Source organism: Cryptotermes secundus, unplaced genomic scaffold, assembly GCF_002891405.2.
Source record: "Cryptotermes secundus unplaced genomic scaffold, Csec_1.0 scaffold1048, whole genome shotgun sequence".
NCBI lineage: Eukaryota > Metazoa > Arthropoda > Insecta > Blattodea > Kalotermitidae > Cryptotermes > Cryptotermes secundus.
In genome coordinates, this window is record NW_019727415.1 from 34,231 (window position 1) to 56,436 (window position 22,206).

Consider the following 22,206-nt stretch of genomic DNA (forward strand, 5'->3'; position numbering starts at 1 on the left):
CTTCTAAGCAGGAAGTTTGGAAATAAGAATCAGACATAAGCAACAAAAGGAGTTAGGATGCAAAAGCAAAGTGAGGTATGGAGCATGTAGTTCCAAGGAAACTGTTGTTAGTTATTGTAAATTAATTAGGAATACTCAAACATTGATTGATATTACTTAGAGTGAAAGTTAGGGTAAAATTTTACCTGAAGTGCTATTATAGTTTATTCTCTTAGCTTCTTAATTTTTCTATCAGGTATCCATTGGAAACTTCTTAGAGAATAAGTACGTTCTGGAGGTGAATGAACACAGCTACTTAGTGTTATTGGTGTCAGGATATTAAGAAGGAACAGAATTAGAAGTGAGAGAAATTGGCAAGCTCTCTTAAGAACTATTAAGAATGTTGTCTAGAAATAAATATGATATAAACCAAGACTATATTAATATATTCCAACCAGAATATGGAACAAAATTATTTATTTCTTTGAAAATTTAGGTTGGCTAATGTGGCTAATGTTAATTGTTGCAGCAAACACAATTAAAGTTATGAAGCGCTTTTGAGGAGAATTATTTCAGGATCCATTATGTCAGTGCCAGTCAATTTATAATATTGTCACATGTTGGGTATGTCACGCGACAAATAACTTCAGGTGGGTCTCGGATTTAGTGAATATTTATTGTGCTTCACTTCTACACTCAGTGCTTTACAATTATTATCACTTGCAGTATCACAATTACTGCTTCCACTATACAAGGCTCGTCCACAAAGTAAGTTTCCCTGGGGCCGTTTACAGAAACAAAACACAATTTCACGGAAATATTTATCGCAACAGATACAGCAAGTGTTCGGCTATTTTTCAACATAATCGTCACCAGAATTGAGGCATTTGTCATACCGTGGGACCAACTTTTGAATACCTGTGTCATAGAAGTCCACCGCCTGGGATTGGAACCACTGTGTGACAACCATCTCCACCTCTCTGTCATTCTCAAAATGCTGACGCTCACCCGACAGGAATTTCTTGAGGTGTAGGAAAAGATGGAAATCACTGGGAGCGAGGTCCGGGCTGTAGGGTGGATGATTAAACACCTCCCAGCTGAACTCCTGCAGGAGACTTGCTGTCCGTCGAGCCATGTGCAGCCTAGCGTTATCATGCAGGAAGACAATACTGGCACTAAGCATCCCACGCCGCTTGTTCTGAATGGCCTGTCGCAATTTCTGCAGTGTTTCACAGTAATGCTCAGCATTCACCGTCTCACCTCTTGTCAGGAAGTCGACGTGGAGAATGCCCCGTCTGTCCCAGAATACCGTGCACATCACTTTCTGCGCCGACGTCTGCTTGAATTTCGTCTTACAGGGAGATCCACTGTGATGCCAATGCATTGACTGCTGCTTGGTTTCTGGGGTAATGTGTGCAATCCACGTTTCATCACCTGTGATGATCCAGTCCAGAAACTCGTCACCATCATGGTACTGCTGCAGAAAGGTCAATGCCTACTCCATGCGCTTTGTTTTGTGTTCTGGTGTCAGTTGCTTCGGCACCCACCTGGCACACAATTTCCTCAACAACAGGTGCTCCGTGACAATTTCGTGCAACAAGGAGCGGGAAATCTGCAGGACATGACTGCTGAGTTCCGCAGTTGTGACACGATGATTCTCCATAATGCATTCCCGCACCAGCTCCACCAGGTCGTCTGTAATGATGGATGGCTGCCCACTGTGCTTCTCATCATGCACACTTTGTCGACCTGCTGAAAATTGTCTGCACCAGTGACGCACCATCTGCTTGCTCACGACGTTAGGCCCATAGACCCGGCACAGCTGACGATTAATTTCGATCGGTGCCATGCTCTGTGCATTGAAAATCTTTTTCACTGACTGCACTCCGCAGTCGGCGGGAGTTGGAATAAGAGCCCCCATCTACAACAGCTGCAACAATGCTACTGTGGGAACGCGGGAAATTCCGTTTGTGCATGCGCCATGCTACGTCATTGCTCTATCACGTACGCGCAGTCGCTTCCCACAATATAAGGTTTGCTAGATGTGGGATGAGTGGGAAACTTACTCTGTGGACGTGCTATGTATCTCAGCCAATACTAGACTGCTTTCGGCGGCGGCCTTCTGGAGAGTGTCTTCTTGCTGTCTTCTTCTATATCGTATGGTATCTAGGTTCCAACTGACTTGGCAAATACCTTCAACCCTTTTTATAACCTCAGTCACTGCTATGCAATGAACCCTCGTTATAACCGTGGAGACTCATCTTCGGTGTTCTCTACGCAATGGCTCACTGTTATACCCCTATTGTTACTTCCCATGCAGTGGTCTGTTCTAGCGTTTCCATGGAAGTAACCCTTCTGGATTCCAAACATATGACATTGCTCCCTTCTAAAGGTTGTTCGTCCCCAAACAGCTTTCCAAAAAGTTGAAAACTAGAATATCAAAATGTACAATTTTTATTTATCTGGTTTGATAGTGTGTGTTATATTCTGATTACACAGGTCTGCAAAAATAACTTTTTTCAGCTGCATGGAATATTTTTGGTAAACTTTATGTTTTCTAGGATGCAGACTCCAGAAATGACCTCAATTTCCCCCTATCATGTACAGTTTTTTGGAACATAATAGGTGTTTGCAATAAAAAATCATAACAGCAATGAAAAAAATCACTAATTTTATTACATTGAACTAAACATATTATTTCTCATAATTAAACAAACAATTCTTTCATGATATATTTAACATTCTGTGTTCAGTCTTTTTGCCTGTGAAACTTTTTCTTCTTCTCTTTGATGCTCCTCCGAACACACTTTCGCTTTCCGTTTCCCGCTTGATCATACAGCAAGTTTTTATTTTTTAGTCTTAACCCTAGCAATTCGGCTGCATCTTTGGAAAGGCCTAAATCTCTAACTAAGTCATTGAACTAACTCTGAGAAAAAGGTTTGGGTCCCTCATTAACAGAAAAATCTGAGCTGGATTCATCCTGGGGTGGTAATATAAGTTCTGTCCTCCGAATCACTCTGTATATCATCCAAACTGGAAGGTGGGAGGGGAACTGGTATTTCAGAGCTATGAGGCACTGGACGAATAGCTGAATTAAGGTTTGGGTAAGATATTTTCTTTTTATTTTTTGTATGAAAGCCTTTCACATCTACCGAACAGAAATAACAATCACTTGTGTGGTTTTGCTGTTCATGCCACATCATAGGAATGCCAAAACGAAATGAGTTTTTCTTACCCTTAAACCACAAACGAAGATCTTCCTCGCACCTTCTGCACACATTGTGAGGAGCCCAAGGTTTGTCTTGATCCCCAAGTTTCAATTTGAAATAAGCAAAATACTCTTTCTTCACAAAATAACTTATATTTCTTTGTTGACTTTTAACTATGTATTCACCACAAATATGTTCAACCGAGCTAGTAAGATTCCTCACCTTTCACTACAAACAAAGTAAACATGTTGGGACATGATTGCCTGAGCCCCTCACACCGCCAAACCCACCCTACCAACCCCTTGCACTGCCCCCCCCCATCCCACCCATTTTCTATTTGTATTATTTTTTAGATTCACTCTTATAAATATTATTTTAAAGTAAGAAATAATTATTGGATATGGTTTATAGAATCAACAATAGGATACCAGATTTCACGTTGAAGAGAAATTTCATGCAAAATTAAACTAAAAATATGAGTTTTGCAAAAAAAAAATACATGAAGGATTTTTTTTACCATTATTTCCGGTTTTAGTGAGTAAAGATCTATAAGAAACAGTAAAAATATCCTGTGCAGGTTTTTGGTTGCAGACCTGTGTTATAGGTCAACCATGTTAAGCATCATTATATATTGTTGACAAATTCTATTCCTTTAGGCATTTGTGCAGAAGGATTTCAAGGATGATGTATTTAATGAAGTGACTTGTTCAAGTGTTAATGTTGCGACAATTATGAATGCCAGATAACATGAATGAATGCATGAATGAATAAATTAATTTGTTGTCTTATTTGGTTACGAAATTTGGCTTCTCACTCTGAGGAAAAAAAGACCAGTTGAGGGCACTAAAGAGTATATATTAGTGGGGAGAATATGTTTACTGATAGGAGACAAAATAACATGGGACTGCAGAAGATTACATAACAGAAAGCTTCTTAATTTGTAATATTCACATGAAATGATTAAAGTGATTAAAGCCAGAATTAGAAATGGTTAGGTAATGTGGCATACATATGACACAAAAATTCCTTACAAAATTTTGGTTTGGAATCATGGAAGGAAGAGACTGTATGATAGATGTAGTCATAGATAAAAGGATCTCACTAAAATTGATCTTAAAGGACTAGGTTGTGAAACTGAACTAGTTTTAGCTAACTCAGAATAGGTTTCACTGTCAGACTTTGGTGGTGTAGGTCATAAAGCTTTAGGTTTGTAAACCACAGGAAATTTGTACTTCTTTTGGCTTATTTTGGATTTCACCCATCGTCTGGTATGTAAAAGACAAAAACCCATGACGTTTCAGAGACTGGGTCAGTCTCCATCTTCAGGTGGATAGGGAAGGATAAACCTACTCAGTTGGGCCCCTTAGAAAGAGCTCAATCACTGGATTGAGACTAGCTCTTTCTAAGGGGCCCAACCAAGTAGGTTTATCCTTCCCTATCCACCTGAAGACGGAGACAGACCCAGTCTCCGAAACGTCGTGGTTTTTTGTCTTTTACATACCAGACGATGGGTGAAGTCCAAAATAAGCCAAAAGATGTACAGTATACACCATCATCAGAATCCTTTCAAGTCTACCACAGGAAATATCTTGATCATTCATTACTCAAGAAAGACAATGTACATACCGTGAAATTAAAGTTTGTTCTTTTATTTGCAAGAAAGCAGAGATCATATTCTCTTTGTATAGTAATAATTAGAGGTAGAATATAGTGTTTATCAAAAAAAATTTTAATTGCCCTGTTAAGATCAGAGTACTTATGCACGGACTGGCTGATATTAAGTAATTAGAGCATATTGGAGGTGATAAGAAATTGTCTGCTATTCCAAAACAGATTTCCTGTGAGGCTGTACACTACTGGCATAACTATGAAGGGTGTCAAACGTCATGTAAGTGAAATCATCAAGTCGGCTGAAGATAAGCGGTTATATCGTTGTCTGGAACTGCAAAATGACATGAAAGTGCTGCTTATTAGTGACAGCAGTACGGATAAGTCTGCAGCATCTCTGGATGTAAATGTTGGTAAGTTGTGATGCTGTCTGATTATTAGTATGCAGTATTAATGATTGTGGGAATAGCAACTCTGTTAATGAGAAATTTATTCTCAATTATGAGAAATCTTGGTACTTGCTGTATAAGCCATATAGCAAAGAGGAAAACTTTTATATCTGCTTGATGCTGTTTAGAACAGACCAATTAAATGAAAAGGTGCCTTGTTTATCATGAATTTTACTGTGTGTAGGTCACATGAGTGATCCATCTGACTTGCCTGGTCTGGCACATTTCTGTGAACATATGCTGTTCTGGGGACAGAGAAGTATCCTTTGGAGAATGAGTACAGCAAGTTCTTGTCCGAACATGGCGGAAGTTCCAATGCCTGTACATATTCAGATCACACTAACTATTATTTTGATGTTATGCCAGAACATCTGGGGGGAGCAATAGACAGGTGAGTGAACCATATTTTTTCTGTAAACTCAGTGAAATGAGGTAAAAAGATAAAGTTATTGCTGTGCATAAATAATTAAGTACTACACCATGAAGATGTATCTGGTAGTGGATGTATAGATCCACATATTCTTGACTTTGGCATTAGTTGGAGGTGAGTGGTCACCTTCATTCCAGACTGCTTTACCCCTGGAGGAAGAGCCCCTGGTACCTATTGGATAGGAGGCTGGGTGGGCCTCAGAACTGGTCTGGATGACGTGTAGACAAGAGAAATCATGCCCCTTCCAGAAGTTGAACCCCGACCCTCATCTGTCAAACCTGTAGCCATTTGCTATACTGACTGCGCTAACCAGGCTCCTGTGTTTGATCAGTATTACCACACATTTTTTGCTCGAAAACCAAGTTTTTGATTACTGGGGTTCTAAAGGTAGGTTTGATTTAGATTATTGAATATGTATATTTCATGTATCATTGCATTGCATTGCATCTGTTATTCATGTTCAGTAATTAAATACAGGGTTACTGTCAAAACTAATGGTGGCTACTCAACCTTCTCAGCATTTATGGCTATCACGCCTCTTTTCAGTCTACACTTCATAACCAGCAATTTGTTACTTGTAAATGAACTAAGAAGCAACTAAAATTAGCCACTTTTTCTTCTGTAGAATTACCAGTCACCAGTTTATGTGTCTTGATGAACCTTGTCTGTTATACTGACTCATTAATTCCCTTTTGTACAGGTTTGCACAGTTCTTCTTATGCCCTCTTTTCACGGAAAGTGCAACAGAACGAGAAATGAATGCTGTCAACTCAGAACATGAGAAGAATATTTCCAATGATTCCTGGTGGCTTGATCGGCTAGAGAAATCCACTGCAAAGAAAGATCATGCATTTAATAAGTTTGGGACAGGTAAAGAAAATTGTCATATTTATGAAGACCTAACTTTCTGATCAAGGGACTTGTAATCTCTGCAGTATGTGTTTCTTCAGATTAGCTTGTGTTTGCTCTGGTAAATTAATGATAATGTTTTTTATGTGACAGTATTATTTTCTCATGTGAAGCATTGCAACTGAGCTGTTCAGATATTCCAATAACGTTAGGATTGGACTGTGGTGTTCTGTGACATTGTCTAGTCTTGTAGATGAATACCAATGTATTGGCAGAACTGTTAAAATACAACTTCTTATAACTGTATATAATCATTCCTGTTGATGTGAACAGAGCTGTTCTCCCCCCCCCCTTCTACAGTTTTGAGTAATCAGTTCCATGTCATCCTGCCTGTGTAACCTGGCTGCATCCTTACCCTGATCTCTTTGACCCTGAAAATGGACATATTGTGTGCTCTGAAATGTTGGGAGCCTTGTTCAAGACTACACAGTTTCACAGCACTCACTGCCATGAAAACCTCAAAACTTATGAAGCTTAGATTTTCTAATTCATGATGTCCTCTGGACAGTTCATTTTGTTGTTAGAATGATGGTCATTTCTTTTTGTACAGTCTGGCAATGTGCTATGGGCTGGACAGCCAAGAAATTAGGATTCAATTCCTAGCAGGGGCAAAAGTTTTGTCTTTTCTACATCATCCAGGCTGGCTCCAGGGCCCACCTAGCCTGTTGTCTCAAGGGTACTGGGGGGGGGGGCTTTATCCCTGCGTGAAAAGTGGATGGGGTGTGAAGCTGACCACTCACCTCCAACTGTTGCGGAGGTTAAGAATGTATGGAGTTACGCCTTCACTTCATAATGTGCCTAGTTACTTAAGCACAGGGACAGCTTTTACATAAATGATGTATAGAGTTGGTTTGAAACAGTGATTTGTTACCTTTGTGATTACATTTGGGTTTAGATTCAGTTCTTTTGGATTTTTATAGAGCATATTCAGCATTGTGACAGGTTATGTGCTGGATGGCTGAGGAATCATGGCTTGATTCCTGACAGGGGCAAGACATTTTCTTTTCTCCACAGCACCCAGCTCTGCTCTGGGACCCACCCAGCCTCCTACTAATGGGTACAGGGGACTCCTTCCCCAGGGTAAAGTGGAAAGGGCCTGTCTAGTACCTAGGTTGAAAATATGTGGAGCTGTACCATCACTCCCCCATACATCTTCATGGTATAGTGCTTAATTAATTAAGTACAGTGACAGCTTTACCTTGTTTTCCTTTGCAGTAAAACAGTTTCTGTTTATGTTGCCTGTTAGTGGAGTGAATGTTACTCCAATAAAGCTGCACTGTTCAGATGCCCCTGTCTTCCTTCTTCTAGCCTGATCTGTGACTGTGTGGACGAGGCAGGAAATAGCTGTACCACATCTCACTGGATCGAGATTGAAGGTATCCAGAGTGTACTGTATATTACTTTCGTGTTTGTTCACAGGAAATAAACAGACTCTAGATATTATACCGAAGGAAAAGGGAATTAATGTGCGTGAAGAACTGTTAAAATTTCATGATACGTGGTACTCGTCCAACATCATGGCACTGGCAGTTTTAGGGAAAGGTATACTTTCTGTTTTCACTACTGAGAACTTATGTGGTAATATTATGTAATAACTAATGGCATAATTTGTGGTGAAACATAGTTAGGGAACAGGATACAGTTAAGGTAACAAAGAACACTATACTTTTCATACAAAAGGCACAAGCAAATTTATGACAGAAATATGTACACCATGGTTGAGAAATACATGACATGTTAATATTTTATGTAGTAAGAACATAATAGGGATGGTTTTTTTCCTTCAGGTACATATACCAGCAAACTGATCAAAAGTAAAAAGTTGTACATGTTCTGGTCTGCTGTATTTGCCAACCTTGAAGCTAAAACTTAGTGTTAAGAGTATTGGCAGACATGTTTTTAGGAAGAAAGGCCATGGGAATTTGTAATGAGAATATTTACATATGGAGAACAATAATTTCAGGAGAATCTTGTAAGGCATAGTTTTGGAAATAATACCTTTTAAGTTGAACCTATGGAGGCAGAACAAGAATGGCACAGTGACTCGAAGATATGGTATACCATGATTCTGTATTTCAGCATCCCGTTGCAATTGTTCAACTTAACGTCCATTATTTATCATCTGTCAATATCGCAACACTCTTCCATTCACCACTCAATTTCTGGTTTAACATTATACACCTTGACACTACATGTTTCGGCCACAAACGACCATCTTCAGGTGTCTTGATATGTTACAGTTATTTTATTTTATTAAATTGTGTTAAAACTGCTACACTGTGTTAGTTCGTGTTAAAATCACACGCTGTAGTCCTCTTTTTAAGGTAAAACCAGATAAAATCCTTTAAAGTTTCTATTATACCCATGCTATTTTGGTGCATATTATTTCACCTCACACGGAGTGTCATTCATTTTCATAAATGTATGTCTGTCCAGGGTGTTTTGTCTCAGCAGCTTGCCCCTCACGTTTGTAGCATAGTAGTAAAGACAACACCACACGCTGTGGAGGAAACACGCAAACCAGGGGCATATGGCAGTCATAACTGAAAAGTAGGCTACGAACGTGAGGGGCAAACTGCCGAGACAAAATACCCTGGACAGACATACATTTATGAAAATGAATGACACTCTGTGTGAGGTGAAATAATATCCACCAAAATAACGTGGGTATAATAGAAACTTTAAAGGATTTTATCTGGTTTTACCTTAAAAAGAGGACTACAGCGTGTGATTTTAACACGAACTAACACAGTGTAGCAGTTTTAACACAATTTAATAAAATAAAATAACTGTAACATATCAAGACACCTGNTTTGAGCATGAAGGAGCTGAACCTAAAGTGCAGCTCCAAGATTGTTGCCTTAGCATCTATCCATTCAACTATTTGGTGTCATATATAGTATGAAACAATAATAATGATAACATTAACATTTCTTTTTTAAATTTTACAGGGGTTTAAAATACATTATAATATCTTACCCAACTGTTTTTATCTGTATCACGACCTAGCTGAATAAGTAGGTGCCAAATGATAGTTGTGTAGCAAAATATCATTAGTTACAGATTTGTAATATGGCAGTTTATCTGGAACTGTGGTAGTAATTGCACCAATTCTTTACCAGATATTTCCCTTGAATATAATGTTTTCGTACTTGTACCAGTTCATTTTATTTTGTCTTTAAAAATAATGCTTAAAGAATTCACCATGGCAATAATATCAATAATGGTAAACAAGAACGTGTGCTGAAAATTACCAGAAAGCTTGGATGAATTGGAGACGATGGCTGTCACGCTGTTTTCGGATGTGAAGAACAAGAATGTCACAGCCCCTACATGGACTGAGCATCCATTTGGTCCTGAGCAGCTTCAGATGAAAGGCTACATTGTTCCAGTAAAGGACCTCAGAAATCTTAACATCACATTCCCTATACCAGATCTGCAGGAATATTATAAAGCAGGGGTAAGTCTGTAGGGATATTCGGGATTACTGAGATGTTGGGCTTCATCCATTATGGTATCTTAAAGAAAACAACCTTCTGGAAACTGAATCTGTTTTCATCCAATTTGAAAAGGTGTGGGGATGGAAACAGATCCAGTTTCCAAAAGATTATATTCTTTCAATTACCAAACAGTGGACAAAGTCCAGAAACTCAGTAACCCCAGTCCAACCCGGGTCTGGTAAAGTGGGATTTGTGGTGGACACAGTGGCACTGTGGTGGGTTTTCTCCCAGTACTTCGGTTTCCCCTGCCAATCCTCATGTCACCAAATTCTCCATGATCATAATCACATGGGGCAGGCTACAATAGGCCAATCAGTGGTCGCTGTGCCGAGTGGACCCAGTTGGCCTCCACCCTCCACTAAGCGAATTATACACCATTATCAGAACCCTTCATGATCGACCTGTATTAATGTTGTTTCGATGAAGATTCAACTATTTGAGTAAGTAAATCTTTAGTAACATTTAGTTAATTGTTTGCCTCTCTTTATGCTTTATACTATATGGTGATTGTATAATATCAAGTGAAATGTAAAGATTAATTTTCAGTGATGATTTCGAAGTGATGAGATTGAATGCATTTGTGGCCTATATTAAGCCATGGCTTGTTCATGTTAATTGACAAACATAACAAAATTTGTGAGTTTTGAGATTCCCTTGATCAAGACTGAAGATTTATATCTTCTGACGTATAATGCTGTGTCATCCATTGAAATTTTCTTGCTTGGCTTGCTATTCAACCCTGAAGACAGAAGTGACATGTTCCTCTGAATCTTGGGTTGACCTTTACTGGACCGCACTGCATCATATCCCAGAAGATGAAAATCTTTGTAATGACTTCTGTGAGAATCTCAGTTCTACATAATGACTAACAGTGATTGTTTAATGTAACAGTGCACATGTAATTTGGTGGATAGGACCAGAGTTTTGGAGCTTGCATCATCCTCTGTCTTTTACCCTGAAGAGGGAGGCAGCAGATTCCTTCAAAATGTGGATACCTGTCTATCAAACTAAAGGCATTACATTCAAGAAGACAGTAATTTGCAACAAAGTGTGTTTTGAAATTTTTTGTCTTCTTTGATTTAATGGCATGTTTATGTACTCTTTGACCCTGAAATAAAACAGTACCTTCCTGTGAAATGTTGGTAAAAATCTGTTAGGCTGTACATTGTCATGTCCCAGAAGACTGAGCTCTTTGTAGATTGTAGGCAGATTAAACCAAGGCTTTTGAAATGTGTTCCTTATATCCATATGCTCTCAAGTAATCCTTATTCTTCCAGCCAGCCCACTACCTGGGCCACCTCTTTGGTCATGAGGGCCCTGGAAGTTTGCTGTCTGTGCTGAGAACAAAGGGTTGGTGCAACAGGCTTGTGGGCGGTGCTCGTACAGGCTCGCGAGGATTTGCCTTTTTTGGTATCAATGTTGACCTCACAGAAGAAGGGATTGAACATGTGAATGATATCGTCAAACTCGTATTTCAGGTGCATTGATTTGTTTATTCATGTTTTCATCAAATTATATACAGTATGATCTGGTAAGATAACACTGCAAAAAGTTAGAAAGAGAGGTAGAAACAGAAACTGCCCACAAACAATGAGAGAAAAATATCAGGCAGTTTGCTGGTTAGTTATGTTGTTTTTATTTGTCATATCAGTAGCAGCAGAAGCAGAATGTGTTACATCTAGTGAGAAATCTACACATAGCAGGATTACAGTTTCATTTTGTTTTAAATTCAGTGACTTTAAATTATTGAAAAAATGATGGGTTTCTGTATGCTCACAGACCAAGCCCATCAAGAATAGCGTAACTGTCATATAAATTACATAAAGAAATTCAAGTATAGTACAGTATAATCACTTAGGTTTATTAGCCATCACATAACATTTGGAAAAAACATGGATGCATGTTTGGACATTCATGTGCACAGAAACATGATGATACAGTGAGCTTCTTTCTGTATGAAAGAATGCCAAAAATTATGCATATATGCTGTAGCAGTATGTTACACCTTGGAAATTTAATAGGCAACTTGAGCATATGATGTGCAGGTATTTAAATGTGTCTATGGAAGAGTAATTCAGGTTCTTCAGTCATTGTAGTCTTTCATACAATAAAACAGTAACCTAGTGATGAGATTATGAGTGCACAAATGCTGGTTGCGGGTAGTACTAATTCTTCCCATAGGTGGATCTGGCAGCTGTTGTCTCTTGTCATCTGCCATCATGTGTATGAAAAATGTTTATTCAGAAGAGCGTAATTCAATATTTTATACTTTTTCAGTATTGGATTTTATGATTTAGATTGTGAATATGTGAAATGAGGCCTCTAATATAACATACCAATATCTGAGTTATGCTTATATTGTACTTCATTGTTTTGTTTGTTGTCAGTACGTGAACATGTTGAAACGAGATGGACCGAAGGAGTGGATTTTTCAAGAGTACAAGGACATTGGGGCGATGCATTTCCGGTTCAAAGACAAAGAATCTCCTAGAAGTTACGTATCTGACACAGTACATAATCTTCATGTAAGTCAAAATTTCCAGTTTATATTTTATACAAAAAGCATTTCATAAAACTATCAAACATGCATTGTAGTATATCAAAATAATAAATACTGTAACGTTTGGCTACTGAAGGCGTCTTTCGGATTGTTAATGGGTTTATTTAACAACCTACAAGACATAACTACAAATATTTATGACACTGTTATGGGTTTACACACTTTACAAACCCTACACAATAATCTCTTCACACTATCTTCAGTAGTCTTCACGTTGTCACGTGTTGGGTGCGTCAAGCGCGACAAATAATTTCACGCCGTCTTCGATGAAGCAAATTTATTCCACTTGCTCTTACACGTACACAATTCACAACTTCTCAACTACTGCCATCAGCAGTATTACACTTACTTCACCTGGTGTAGTCACTGCCATGCACTCGATACAACCCGACTTGGCTAGTAAGAAAATATCACATGTTGCTGCTCTTAATCATTTGGAATTCTTACTAGACTATCTTGAGAGTGAAGAGAACAGTTTATTAAGTGACAAGCTAATATTACATAGGCTTCGTACGGATATCCATAAAAAGGAAAATGGTGCAAAAAAAGCAAACGACAGTGTTAAAATTTTTAAGTGTTAAGTGTGAATATTCGTAAAAAGTGTTGGATGTTGTTGAACACTGTGATTGAAATAACTAATTCATACTTCAGTGTAATGAAAAAAAGTATTAAATAGGCCATGAGATGACATAAAAATGAGGTTGAATAAATTTAAATACAGGTAGGCCTATAGTATTATGAAGGTACAGAATTACAGTACTATGAAGAAAGCAGTCTTCTGGGATTTGGCACCGTGTATATGTGGTGTTAATCCACGTTTCAGAGGAATGTATTGCCTCCATCTTCAGGGTAGAAGAAAAAATATGAGAAATCTGCAAGTGAAGAGACCGTGAGAACTGGTAAAAGCAGACTGCTTTTACTGGTTCTCACGGTCTCCTCGCTTGCAGATTTCTTATATTTTTTCTTCTACCCTGAAGATGGAGGCAATACATTCCTCTGAAACGTGGATTAACACCACATATACACGGTGCCAAATCCCAGAAGACTGCTTTCTTCATAGTCACCGCCGTGAAAGCCTCAAATCTTACATTACAGTACTACTTTTAATAAAATTTGTCTTAACCATGTTTTCAATTAATCGTGATTTCCATCCCCACCATTATCCCGGATAATCGAGAGTTGAGTGTATTTATGTCTTTTATGCAGGATTATCCATTAGAAGAAGTACTGTCAGGCTATTACCTCATCAGTGACTGGAGACCAGATCTTATAGAGATGGTGCTAGGGTATCTTACTCCTGAAAACATTAGGTAATGTGGTGGTGGAAACACAATAATTGTACTTAAATATTTCGCTTATGTGCATTGTTTATTTAGTAATGCTGTCAGTAGCTCAGATTATATAGCATGCTTGTTTTATATAATTGTAAGAGCCAGGATAGTGCAGCTGGTATAGCTACTGGCTATATGCTGGATGACCAGGGGGTTGCAGTTCAAGTCCTGGCTGGGCCAAGAATTTTCATTTCTCTATGTCATTCAGACTGGGTCTGGGGCCCACTCAGCCTCCTATTCTATGGGTACCGGGGGCTCTTTCCCCGGGGGTAAAGCGGCTGGGACGTGAAGCTGACCACTCACCTCCAACTTGTGCCAAAGTCCAGAAAATGTGGGTCTATACATGCACTTCCCCATACATCATCATGGCATAGTGCTTAGTTAGTTAGTTAGGCACAGGGATAAGTTTACTTTTACCTTTTTTTATTAAATAATTGTAATAGAATTATGATCTTAATGTTTGCTTGAAGCTTATGTTTTCTTCTGTGTAAGCTGCACCATTATTGCTGTGGCCTATTTCCTAGTTTTTCACTTTCTCTAGTTTCAGCCGTTTTGCACCAAGACCATGAAAGCTATATTTGTTCTTGTCTGCATTGTCTAATCCTTCTTCTTGTGTTTTCCACACAAGTATGAATTTTTAAGTTGGAAGGTGAAAATATTATTCAGCTGCCCTGTTTCCAAGTTCTTTAGTGTTATTTATCACATGTAAATAAGGTATGAAAACCTCTTCTGCCTTGAACCCATTTCGTTAAAAGTAAATAACACTCATGAAATCCCATCACACTTCTGATGACATAGCTATACAGCTATACTGAGAGACTCATTTCAGTTCTTGGTAATAAACTTGTCTGAAACAAGCTGCTATGGGGTGGGAGTTAATATTCTTATGAGTATATCAAACCTTTGGAGTATGGGATAAAAAATGTACTAAGATTTTAAGCAGCGTTTTCCGGAATAGACAGTGCACCTTATGCTCATGAAAATATAGTAATTTGTGGAAAAAAAGTTATATTTACTCACCGAGCTCTTTTAATGGGTTGCATTCATGGATATTTGTTCTGCTGAATGATTGATTTATGAGCCATATTCATTGGCTGTTTTGCATCTGTATTACCTTGACATTTTTAGTTTCCATTTATAAAGGGCATGGCCAGGTATGCTGAGTGAATGCTGAAGAGTCTCTGCACTCTGGTATGCGTTGGTTTTAATGTGTTCTTGATGGTGAAATGCGCATGTGAGCATTATGAGTTTCACTTGCTTGGGATGAATGGTAACTAAATGAAAATGCATGTTTGAGAGGATGATGTGCAGTGAAATCTCACAACTACAAACTTCTGAGAACCTTATACTAAAATGTCAGCTTAGAAATAAGTGAATGAATAATGACTAATGTGTACAAATTTAAAACATACGAAGGGGGACCCAAAAATAACCGGAACTGACCTGTTGCGCGCGCATGCTTTGTAGTTATGAGTTGTGCTGCTAGGTGGTGTTAGCTGGGGGTCTCCCACGACTGTTCGTGAGCTGGCGTCAGTCTGAGTTAAGTGGTTTGTCTGTGGTGCTCTGTTGTGTGCGTTCCTGTTTCAACCCATTGGCGATTAGTGAGATGGCCGACCAGAAGGAACAAAGAGTGTGCGTGAAATTCTGGATCTGGATGCTTCGGCAAGCCTTTAATGATGATGCTTTGGGGAAATCGCAGGTCTACGAGTGGTTTTCCCGTTTCAAATCTGGCAACATGTCAACAGAAGACATGCCACCCCCCGGGCGTCCTTCGACAGGAAGAAATGACGAAAACATTGCCAAAATCAAACGTGCAATTGATGAAGATCGTCGAAAGACCATTGACCAACTTTCTGAGGAAACGAACATCTCATGGAGCATGGTGCAGCGAATTTTAACCGAAGGTTTGCACATGAGACGGGTGTCTGCAAAATTTGTTTCTCGCTTGCTCAGAGATGACCAAAGAGAAACCCACGTGAATGTTTGCCGCAACTTGAGGAGTGAAGTGCAGAACGATCCAGAATTTCACGAACACTCTTTGTTCCTTCTGGTCGGCCATCTCACTAATCGCCAAAGGGTTGAAACAGGAACGCACACAACAGAGCACCACAGACAAACCACTTAACTCAGACTGACGCCAGCTCACTAACAGTCGCGGGAGACCCCCAGCTAACACCACCTAGCAGCACAACTCGTAACTACAAAGCATGCGCACGCAACAGGTCGGTTCCGGTTATTTTTGGGTCCCCCCTCGTACGTGTGTGTGAAGGATGATGAAGTAAGATTCTGGTATGAAACTGTTACAAAGAGATCATCATCATCTGGTGAATTTCAAGGTGATAGGAAAGTGCAAACAGAGTTATTAGTAATATCTGGCTTATATTTTAGGGTTGCAGTCGTTGGACAGAAGTTTGAACCTATAGCGAGTGAAGTGGAGAAATGGTATGGAACAAAATACAAGCTGGAGAAAATAGCGGAATCAGTGCTAGATGTGAGTTGTAGTTACTGTTCTCTCTGTTTATGATTTATGATGTAATGTTACATGAAAGTAGTAAAAATTTAAAAGCAATCTTATTACATTTGATTTTTATGTGTGGTTTATTTAACTATGCTGTGTAGAAGGAAGTAATTATGGTCTAATTGTAGGCACAAATTGGAATTTGCTTCTGGGAGCTTAGGAAAATGACGGAATACTTCAGTCAGGATAGGCGGTCCACAAATTTTGTTTGGGTAGTTAGTATAGTGACTGGGTCTTGGGCTGGATGACTTAGGAATTGAGTTTTGATTCTAAGCAGGGAAAAGGATTTTTCTTCCCTGCACTGCCAAGATGAGATTTGTGCACCCAGCATCCTTTTTGTAGGGGTAAAGTTACCAGGGCATGAAGCAGTTTGTTCACCTTCAATCTAGTACCACATTTAAGAATGTGTGGAGGTATACCTCCATTCCCCTGTGCTGCTGAACTACGGACAGGGACAACTATACTCTAACTTTTACCCTTATTAAAATGTCTTTCTTTATTTTATGTTTTTCAGGACAGATTTGTTACTTCTAGGATCTAAATAAATATTTGTTTACTTGAGTTTTCACAAAATAAAAAGTGTTTCAAACAAAAGACATAGAACTGAAATGTGACACAATGAAACTTATCAAAAGAAATTCTCAAAATTTTGTGAGGTACTAATTTATGTTATGGAGTTAATCTGTAATGATTATCAGAAAACTAGAGTATTGTTTGGTTGGATGTTTATAGCAATGTCTGCAGAAGTTATATATATATGTGATTGTGGACTATATCTTCTCACTTTCCACCTTCATACACCTGTGAGGTTTTCACTGTTATGTTTTTCAAATTTTTGCCTGTAGGAATGGAGGGGTTCAAACTTATGTGATGATCTAAAACTACCTCCAAAGAATGAGTTTATTCCAACAGACTTTGATTTGATGCCGCAGGAAGAGAATGTAAGTATAATACACCTAATTAGTTTTTATTTCCTTTGCAAAGGTTAAATATTATAACAGAAACAAATGAAGTTACTTAAATGTGAAGTAAAAAGTATTTTCGTCTTAAGTGACAACTTCACTATTCTTCGTTTTTTGTCATAATTTATGATGCACAGAATAAATTGTAATGCTGCAGTTACATGCATATATGTTGCACTAGTCTGAAAATAGGGTTGCAGTTTATACCCAGATCAGAATGTCCTTATTCAGAAATTGCAGAAACAAGTGACATTTGTCCCTGTCATCACATTAACTCATTATGTACCCCATTAGTTTCTACAGGCATAATACGTAGGTCGTACCGAAAGTCATGAGCAACTATTTTTTGCATGCAACCTGGGAACAGCAGACGAAAGAGAGTACAGTGGTAGGTGGAGCCAGCTGTTGTGTTAACCTTGAGTGTCTTGTGATGTCAATAGCTTGCATCACATGACCAGTATCACTCCTAACAAAATGGCCAACAATGAATGTCATTTCACCAGTGTGCTGTCATCAAATTTCTTGTGAAAGAGGAAATCCCTGCTGCAGAAATTCACCAGAGACTTCAGCGTGCTTATGGAAGAGTGTGCATGGGTGCGAGCGGTGTTCAAAAATGGGTGAAACATTTTAAAGATGGGAACACCAGCATCGAAGATGAGCCTTGGAATGGTCGACCTTGAACAGCCTCAACTGAACGCAACAAGGAAAGAGTGGATGAGATCATTCAAGATGACAGGCGTGTGACTGTGGGCACGGTAGCCAGAAAACTTGGAATAGGGCACAGTGCAATACAGGAGATGATTGAAAGCTTGAGCTATTGGAAAGTTTGTGCTCGTTGGGTCCCACGGTTATTGACTGAAGACCAAAAAGGTCAGCGAAAAGCCGTCACCTCAGAACTGCTGCAGAGATATCGACACAAAGGCGATGATTTTTTCCTCCTTATTGTGACAGGTGATGGAAGCTGGTTTCACCATTTTGAGCCTGAAACGAAATGGCAGAGTATGGAATGGCACCATTTGCATTCTCCATCAAAAAAAAACGCAACGACAGTCCCATCAGCTGCAAAGGTGATGGGCACAGTCTTCTGGGATGCAGAGGGGTTTATTCTGGCCGAATTCCTGGAACCTCGGCAAACCATCAGTGCTGCTTGTTATGTCCAGACGCTGCACAAGCTCCGTCATGCATCGTGCGATAAACATCCGGGACGAAACATCATCATCCTGCATGACAACGCTCGCCCCCACGCTGCTTGCCTCACATTGGAAGCAATTGCAAAGATGGGGTGGGAAGTTTTCCCACACCCATCCTATAGCCCTGATCTGGCACCCTCCGACTACCATCTTTTCGGATTTGTGAAAGATCAGCTGCGTGGACAACGTTTTGAGACAAGGGAGGCAATTCAGAAAGCAGTGCGTCAGTGTCTTCGGATGGCTGGAACGGAATTTTACAGAAGGGGAATTTTCATCCTCCCAGACGCTGGGAGAAATGTGTACAAAGAAGTGGCGATTATGTGGAAAAATAAAGAAAGGTCTGTAGATTGAGGTGGTGTATTTGGTTTGTCAATAATAAAGCATGTTACTTTAGAAAAAATTGTTGCTCATGACTTTCAGTACGACCCTCGTATATTTATGAAATATTGAGTTGCTTTGATTGAGAAGTCAGATGTAGAGTAGTGTATTTATTTGTGTAGGGTATGTACTCCAATTGTTCGGAATAGAATTCAGAAATAAAAAGTGGCTAAGAAGTCAGAAAAAAATTAAGCTTGGAGAATTATACAGTTTATACAAGACATAATGTCATATTGTGAAGTATGCAGACAAGTCTCTTTTAGTCACCAGAAGTTTTCTGCTCCTGGACTTTGAATTGCGTATCCAGACTAATTTGTCATCAGGAACACTTCATTGTCTCCTGTCTTTCATGAATGTTTCACTGATATCAAAGTTTCTTCATGTTTCTTTTAACAGCTTCTTCTTGGTTCATTAAACCACTTTTTACGTAATGATACTGTGCAAATATTCCACACTTACGTTGCGTCCTTGTGTTGCTGTAAGCGATGAGCATGTGGATGTAACTGGGACTGACATGGAAAGCAGGGCTGCATTATAGCTCAAGCGGTTAGTCATTGGTTTCCCACTGCGGCAGCCTGGGTTCGAGCCTGGGTCTGGTCGTGTGGGATTTGTGCTGGACAAAGTGGTGCTGGGGCAGGTTTTCTCCGAGTACTTCGGTTTCCCTTGCCAGTCTTCATTCCAACAATTTCTCCGCAGTCACCGTCATCTATCATCTGAGGCTGGTACAGTAGGCCAGAAATGGTTGCAGTACCAAGTGCACTTAGTCCAACCCCACTAAGGAAAAAATACATGAAAAGCAAAAGCTGAAATTTCAGAAAACAGGCAGCACCACAGGCACATGAGTTGTGGAGTATATCAGATAAAAATTGCATGTGATTTGAAACAACCATGATATTTAACACAATGAAAATTTAATTTAAATATGAAATGTTGTGGGTTACACGTGATGATAATCTATATGCATGCAACTGTGATAGTTGACAGTCTTTATGAATCTGTCTACACCATAGACTGGTAAGTTTGTAATGCTCTGTTCATAGCTTGTATGTATCAAACTCTTATCTTGGATGCAGCTTTGTTCATCAAATTTATACACACTTTCAGGCACCAACATACCCAGTTATTATTCAGGACACACCACTGTCCCGAGTGTGGTTCAAACAGGACAATGAATTTCTTCTGCCAAAAGCAAACCTGAGCTTCGAATTTGTAAGGTTAGTGATGCAGTGTTTGCAAGTATTATGTTCCTGTTTAAGCTTTCTTTCTAGCTGGAAAATAAATCGGGAATGGAGGGTAAGAGTTCACTGACATGGGATTATTGATAATGAACCTTAAAGGAAAACCCTTAAATTTAGTAACGTTAAATGAGGATTTCAATGTACTGTATATATCGAAGTCTCATTATTGTGTGTGTCAGTTATTTTGTGCATGAAGTACTCTATATTCTAGATGTAATGGCTTTTTGTTCATTGTGTTTTAATTTTGTAACCTCTGTTCACGCACAATATATTCGGTCCTCAATGTAACAACTTTCACTCTTATTTCTTCTTCTTATGACATGTTTTGGCCTCAAATGGCCATCATCAGGTGTTTTGTTTACCCCAAAACTGTCGCACTGTATAAATGTTCACTTATTTACACATGTGCAAATGTGATATTTCTTGTTTAATTTACCTGATGTACAATGCTCAATATTTATTTGCATTGATTGATTCACTCACTTTCTAATTTAATTTTTGTTTGAAATTTCTTAACACTTTGCGGACTGGTGGCATATTTTTATGCCCAGCGCTTTTAAATGTGGCGGACTGGTAGCACATTATTATGACTTTAGGACATGTTATGTTGAAACACACTGTACCTTGCTCTGGCGCCAGGAGTACTGCGTAATAACTCTTCCGAATGTATGCTAGGTATACAGTAACTTGACCTGGCTGCCTAGGGTCCCTACTCCAAAAGAAAATAAACTTTGCCATTCCAGCTGTTTATGTACCAGGCAAGAAGTTAGTAGAGGGGAACATGTTTCAAGGACAAAAGGGGTTGAAGGCAAGCGATCTCTCTGACTTGTTTTCTGATGAGCTATCTGACCTGCCTTGTGGAGGAGTAGTGATTAGTGACTCAGAAAGTGGAAGTGGCAGGGGTCAACAGAAAATTGTGGCCACAGATAATAAAAGTGAAAGTTGCCTTGTGGCTTATAAATTGTGCCATTTTCAATTCATTTTTGGTTTACAAAAATCTAAACCCTGATTGTAAATTGAAATACAAAGCATTTCTAATGAATGTGGCAAAGGCCAGGGCTACAGTCCAGATGGTGGTGGCAGAACCAGGGTTACACAATGACTTAGTACGACCAGGCCCTTCAACTCCTACCCTGTTATGCCACCTGTTATACCGTGGTGACAGGGGGCGTGGAGGCATCCCACCGCTGCTGCCACCACTATTATGCCGTGGCGACAGGGGGGCGTGGAGGAATCCCCGTTGCCACCTTCTGTACTGCAGTCACGGGGTGGGCTAAGGAAACTGCTAAATCACTTTCTCTATCGTTGCTACATTGGCTAGGGGCACACTGTTCACAGGGCTTGTCAGGAGGGCGCAGGTGCGAAATGTGGTAAGGGAGGAAATCACATTAACAGAAACCCACATTCTCACCCTATGCTACCCTATATTAGTATGAACACAATCAATGTACAGTTATATACATTTTAGCAATATCACGATTAAAGAGCCGACTGGTGTCGGATTACACATTGCCCTTTTCTTAAACGATTCTTGGACCTCATCTTAGCCTTCCTTTCACCCAGTTATGGGTCGCTAGTCTCCTCTTTCTCCTATTCTACTCATCCACCATATATATATCTTTACACATCCCTGCGTAGACACCCTCTGCAGCCTCTATGTTACACCTGTCTACCTCTGCATCACTCCATTGGATCACCCTTACGCCCTGTACACTTGTTGGAATGTTCCTAACTCATGTCCCATTGGAGGAGTTACACTTTAATAATATCACAGTTATTAAGCATGGCGATAAGAGTAGTTCCACTTACTTTGGGTTGAGTCTGCAGATAGATGGCGTTGCCTGGTGTCTAGTCGGTGCCCCTTCCGGCATGGCCTTCGGCCACAAATGGGCCAAAATTTCTGTTTGAATAATCCCCATAATAATTTGCTCTCCGGGTTATATAC

The 22,206-nt window shown here is 39.4% G+C and overlaps 1 protein-coding gene across 1 annotated transcript in view; it reads left to right on the top strand.

Annotated features, from left to right (window-relative positions):
* Positions 1-20,237, top strand: part of LOC111864772 (insulin-degrading enzyme-like) — a gene marked incomplete at its 3' end in the record, with an annotated part of 36,733 nt that extends 16,496 nt beyond the window's left edge. Inside the window, 12 exon segments of the mRNA XM_023852282.2 lie at positions 5,022-5,209; positions 5,430-5,489; positions 5,492-5,636; positions 6,376-6,545; positions 8,004-8,126; positions 9,842-10,044; positions 11,362-11,562; positions 12,472-12,609; positions 13,851-13,954; positions 16,364-16,466; positions 17,339-17,434; positions 20,128-20,237. Coding sequence (XP_023708050.2) covers positions 5,022-5,209; positions 5,430-5,489; positions 5,492-5,636; positions 6,376-6,545; positions 8,004-8,126; positions 9,842-10,044; positions 11,362-11,562; positions 12,472-12,609; positions 13,851-13,954; positions 16,364-16,466; positions 17,339-17,434; positions 20,128-20,237 — 1,641 coding nt within the window.
* Between the last annotated feature and the right edge of the window lie 1,969 nt (positions 20,238-22,206).